At 42.4% G+C, this 5,926-nt stretch overlaps 2 protein-coding genes across 2 annotated transcripts in view; one reads left to right on the top strand and one right to left on the bottom strand.

Annotated features, from left to right (window-relative positions):
• Positions 1–1,716, bottom strand: part of spryd7b (SPRY domain containing 7b) — an 8,689-nt gene extending 6,973 nt beyond the window's left edge. Inside the window, exons 1-2 of the mRNA XM_085136691.1 lie at positions 1,219–1,716; positions 143–259 (exon numbers count right to left, since the gene is read on the bottom strand). Of these exons, the coding sequence (XP_084992817.1) occupies positions 143–259; positions 1,219–1,324 (223 nt within the window). The 5' untranslated portion in view covers positions 1,325–1,716. The remainder of the gene's footprint in view (positions 1–142; positions 260–1,218) is intronic.
• A 1,355-nt stretch (positions 1,717–3,071) lies between these two features.
• On the top strand, positions 3,072–5,182 carry trim13 (tripartite motif containing 13). Its single transcript, XM_085136690.1, has one exon. It carries the CDS (start codon positions 3,072–3,074, stop codon positions 4,278–4,280), a length of 1,209 nt encoding a protein of 402 aa, XP_084992816.1. The 3' UTR covers positions 4,281–5,182.
• The last annotated feature ends 744 nt before the right edge of the window (positions 5,183–5,926 follow it).

Here is a 5,926-nt window from a genome sequence, read left to right as displayed (position 1 = left end):
CATGAACCAGTGAGCATGCGGTCACAAGACCAGTGCTGCATCTAAAAATAGTGCGTCAATAAATCCCAGCAGAAACGCAGAAAATTGCAATCATGAAGGAAAAGAAGACAATAACTAAAAGGCTTAAAAGCCAAGTGCTCACCAGTGGACTGGATCTTAAACTCAAAATAACTTTTGTTCTGGTGCAAAGGAGCGTTGGCCAGGCAGCCTCCGGTTCCACATATCCTTCGGCCGCTCTTTACAATGACAACATCTGTGCCTGCAAGACAAAGCAAGGCTTGATTTTACTTTCAACTTATAATATGCACTTTCTAGATCACATGATACCCGTGAAACAGCTAAAAAGACTTTTACATTATTAATATTGTAATAATTCTGATCCAGACCATCACCACTTTAATAAAAACAGCCTTTAAGTTGTAATCCTATGATGAATGCAGGCGAGGCCATGCCTATAATTTTACAGTAACAACTACCATTTAAAAATATCATAACTTTTAAATTATGATTGTATCTTCTAAAAATTACTAGTTCACTTCCATCCTAATGTGCAGAGGCTGAGACAGGTGAACATGTTTTTTTCCCCTTCAAATACAAAAGCACACGTGTCGTGATTTCTACTGTCACAACCGGTTGTGAAGTCTACTTAAGTAGATCTCCAGGAAGCAGTAAGTCATACTTTACAATGTTGTGGCCAAGATAAAAATGGACAAATGTGTATATTTCTCCATTTATCGGTGAACATTGAAACTAGCTGATTAATCCGTTGTGTCCAAAGATACAAAGTAAATACAGCTTTCTGCTTAAAATCACAGTAATTTAGTGTGTCTTAAATTCTCTTTAGGGCGCAAAGAGGGGGATTCTGACAGCTTCCATCCATGAACAGTTGTAAAAGAGCTCAGGTTCAATTTTCTGTCCGGTCAGTTGTTGCTGTCTTTGTCTTGTGTCATGTCAAGCTGCGGTTAGCAACAACTGAAAGCCCTGTTGAAAGTTTACCAAATGAACGTTTTAGGGCAGCTCACTGCAACAAACAGAAACACTTAGCCTAGCAGCGCAGGAAAATTTACTAGCAGCTATCGGCTAGCGAGCTAGAAGTAGCAGCGGAAGTAGCAAACCACCTTGCCACACACACATACACGGAGAGAGAGGCAGCTGGGCGTGTGTAGACATAAACTGCTCGTACATGAGCAGCAAGAATTACACGCAAACTTCACTTACCCATGTGATGAGTATCTAACTGAACTGTGGGCATTTCTTTGAGGGGAATATGCCCCGATCCGCCATCTCCGCAGCAACCTAAACAACACGTAAACATCGCAGCCATTATTATTTTTCTCCACGACACCAGCCGAACATCCGGAAACAAACTTAGACCAGAAACCAAAGAGCGCTGGACGTCAAAGCGTCAAGAGGTCCCGCTGCGCAACGGCGACACCCAGCGGCAGAGGACGGTGCAGCATAAGCCCCTGCTGTATCCAATCACAGCGCCTAAGATAGGCAGTTGCTCCTGATGGCATGGAAACAAGGGAAGAAAATCAAGGTCAACATTTCTACACGTGACTAAGTAACTATTGGATATCGATGTTACATAACCCGAAACGAAGAGAGAGTGAATTTTGGAGGGAAAACATCAAAGGTTTAATGGTGGATACATAGCCTACTAATGGAAGAGTACCCATGTAGATTTGATTTCGCCCAGCACAGTGCACCTGATGTACTTTTGTTGTTGATGTTATTTTTTTTCAGTTTAGGTTCACACTTGAGGCTCCATAATAACAAAGCATTTAAATGTAGTTTGTAATGTATATATATATATATATATATATATATATATATATATATATATATATATATATATATATATATATATAAAGCTAATACAGATGGGGGTCCACACGTGCGCCTCTTAGCATGTAAATCGTTTGCAGGTATATATTGACAAGTGCCAACACGAGGGACAGAAGTAGTCCACTGCAGAAAAAAAAACGTGCAACGGCAAAGCTGCGACTAAAACCTAGTTGACAGTTTTTCACGCTGGAATGTTTTGCATAGCAACAGCCCCTCCCCCAACAGACAAGCAGGGATCCTCTGCAAATTACCCGCAGGGCTAAAAACGTAAACATCCCGATCTTCAAGGGGAAACCTGTCAAATCGCTTTAACACGCCAATAGTTTTCATTTCGGTATGGATTTATGTGCAGTTTGAATTATAAGTGCGCTGTTATAGAGGAGTTTTTATGCTGCAGAAAATGTTTGGCACGCCACTGAAATGGTTAACTCCAAACCCGGAAAAGGGCGAAGTCTGCACAGCAACAAGCGCCATGATTGCGTTGCACTGTGCGTCTCAGCAGTCAGCAGCTGGTGAGTGAATCCTTTGGTCCAGTAGTTGCATGTTACTATGCGCTTGCAAAATCTGTCACAGCCCTCCTTCAGTACCTTGCCAACAGGATCGACTCTAACGCGAGCGCTGTTTGTCGATAATTTGTCGCATTGGATTGGTTAGACGACGGGGATTTAGGGGCTCAGCTCAGCTAACCACCGTCCTATTTTGCAATACACAGCTAGGAGATAATGATTTACTGTTAACTATAAAGTTACTGATGATTCTGATTCGCATCCAACCTGCAGAGATCTCTCTCTTTCTCTTTTTAAAAGTTTCTTACAAAGCCAACTGGCAACTGAGATACATCAAAAATCAGGATGTTGCGTGACCCAAATTGCTCAAATGGAGCTTTTGGCAGAGCTCAATCCAAGCTTTTACGCGCGTACAGGGATCCGAGTCGGTTTCACTTTCGGGATGGGGATATTCCACACACATTTGGAACGTGACAGCCAAATCTGTATCCTTTGCGATGCTGCATCATTGTTTTTCGTGTTCAAATATTGCATCTTCTGCCTTATGGGGAGGCATCCCTTAGTGGGTGCGTATTGTGTAGTGCATTTTATCGTGTGCTTTTTTTTTTTTTTTTTTGCTGTTGGGTTTTTGTTTTGTTTTGTTGTTGGGTTTTTTTTTCGTTTGTTTTCTAAATTAAGTATCGATTTGACGCCTGGATGATGTGTTTGCAGGGTGCAATGGAGCAGCTAGAAGAGGAACTTACATGCCCAATCTGCTGCGGTCTGTTCGAGGACCCGCGGGTCTTGCTGTGCTCACACAGCTTTTGCAAGAAATGCTTGGAGGGACTCTTGGAGGGGAATCGAGGTCCAGCTTTTAGGGCACCTTTCAAATGCCCCACCTGCCGCAAAGAGACCCCCCACAACGGCGCAAACAGCCTGCAGATCAACTACTCTCTGCGCGGGATAGTCGAGAAGTTCAGCAAAATAAAGGTTATACCCAAAATGTCTGCATGTAAACAACACTCCGGTCAGCCTCTTAACATATTTTGCGCCACCGACTTGGAACTAATATGTGGATTTTGCGCAGCGACGAATGACCACGAAGGGCACAAGTTCTGCTCCTTGGAGGATGCGTATGAACGGGAGAAGGCGGCGTTTGATGAGCTGCTTTGCGGGGTGAAGAACTGGCGTAGCGCAGATTACCTGTCCTGCCTGGATACACTACAAGCCAGTAAGAAAAGAGCGCTTCTGTCGGTCAGTAAGGACGCAGAGAAGGTAAAAAACTATTTCGAGAAACTCATCAGTGCCCTTGAATGCAAAAAGAATGAGATGCTGTCCGACTTCGAAACACTAAAGCTGGTGGTGATGCAAGCATACGACCCGGAGATCAGCAAGCTGAGCGCAGCGCTGGAGGAGCAGAAAAGGGCGCTCAGCATCGCTGGGTCTTTCGGGAGCGTTTCCGACACCCTGTGCTTTCTGCAGCAGATGCAAGAGTTCCGGGACAAGTTAAAGCTGCTTAACAATACTCCACTGCCGTCTCGGAAAGACATGGACGTCGGTCCCCTTGTGCGTAATTTCGACGTTAAAAACTGGGATTCATTGAGGCTCAGGGAAGTGGACAGGATGTCGGTCCCCCACGAGAGTGGCTCCTACCGAATAGGGAACAAACGCATGGCAGTGCCCAGATGGATCAGCATTCTTATCCTCACACTTATCAGCTCGTTGGTGCTTTCTCTGCTGCTGCCGCACACCTTCACAGCGTATGTGACCAGGGAGGCTGAATCACTTCTCGCTGCACTTTTCTCTCTCTTTGCACATGCCGGTGCGTGCATCCAGGAAATCAAGGACATTTACATAGATGTGGTTGATGCAGGTCAGAAATATATCATGCAGTTAATCGACTCTACTGCCCGCTTTATTGACAGTTACAAATTACCCACTAACTAGACAGCGTTAACTCACAGCTGTCAGATAATTTACACATGACAAGTGAGATGTAAAACTCTAGCGAGTACTTTAAAACATCCAATTGTTTACCCTGTCTTAGTTGTTTTTGTTTGTTTGTTTTTTGCCTTATTGAACAAGCTGCAACCTCGATGAAGCCATAGAATCAAACGAATCAACACTTAATCCTCTGAGGTTATAGCCTGTCTTTTCATCAAGTAAACACCAATTCACCTTTTTCCATGTGCAATCGATTCCTTTTTTTTCCTAAAAAAAACAACAACAACAAAAAACAAAAAAAATAATTTCATATTTGTTCAACGTGATTTTCACAAATAAATCTGAGAAATTTGAGTCAACTCTTTTTTTATTTAATGCGACAGCTCAGAACGGGCTGCTTTTTCCAAATGTATACATGTAAATGCAATTCGATGAAGTAAGCAAGTGCGTAATGAAAGAATGCAGTGTGATCCACGGCCTCTCTTCCACAGAGGCTTCTGCGCCACAGTGATTCTGCAGCCTCTTCAAGGTTATAAGCGTTACATAACAGGGCCCGTGTGAAAAATTCAGCAGGCTGCAGAGACAGCAGCTCCCGGTGATCACACCGCTCGTTGACGTGTGTGGATGAAACCTTACATCCTTATAGGTGTCTGTCAGATCATAGATCTGCAGGCAGTGGTGCATACTATTTTTGTTGTTGTTATGCGACTCATTCATTGCATGACTGTGTCCAGACAGTGAAGTCAATCCTGCAGAGCGGGTAATTAATAGAACTGTGTGTATATTCTCTGGTTTTCTGCTGTGCGTCTGAATAGAAATGAAAGTAACTTTGAGGCCTAAAACTCAAAACACGTGGTTAAATTGAATTCATCTGGGTTAACTCAAATCAGATACTTGGCTTTTTTTTTTTAAATGGATCAGAGTAAAAGGACAGTGGATTGTGTCTAAGGATCAGTTATCCTGTTGTTTATGTATTCCCTATATGCATTTTGGAGAGGGAGACTCCATAAGATCACACCACAAAGCGAATCAGTGATGTCAGCACTGACCATAATTCAGGATCCACGTCATGGCACGCATGTACATATATATAGCTTTCTGTTGCCAGGCAAATGCAGCATGGGTATAAAAGTAGGAGTCTCCATTAATATTTAATTTTAATCTCACGCAAATATAAACACAGCCTGTTAAATGTTAACTAGATAAAAATGAAACAAAACTACTGGGCGGCTGTATAACTGACTTTTTAACACGGCCATAAAGACAGCGCACGGTCAACCCCTTTATACCAAAAGTGAGAATAAAAAACTCCAAGCTCTCATCTGGACAATCGGCGGTCACTAAATAGTCAAATAATTTGTGAATAATCTTTTCAGTGTAGCAAATATCAAATTTTTGGAACATTTCCAGCACTCTGGGACGTTTTTAAACCCAGCATGTGATTGTAATTTTTTTTTAATTGCTGCTTTATTGAATAATGAGTTTTCCCATTATTTTTCTCATTAGCGGGTACACATTTTACCCAGGAACCAATTTTCTCTTGGTGTGGGGGTGGATATGGGAACTAATGTACAGTCGTATATTAATGTAGGTAAAGGTAATAAAATGCGTTGAAAGGTATAAGCAGGTAAATATGCATTTTTTTAAAA

The sequence above is a fragment of the Neolamprologus multifasciatus genome, chromosome 16 (assembly GCF_963576455.1).
Source record: "Neolamprologus multifasciatus chromosome 16, fNeoMul1.2, whole genome shotgun sequence".
NCBI lineage: Eukaryota > Metazoa > Chordata > Actinopteri > Cichliformes > Cichlidae > Neolamprologus > Neolamprologus multifasciatus.
The sequence above is the reverse complement of the archived record's forward strand: the minus strand, read 5'-3'. Positions and strand labels throughout refer to the sequence as shown.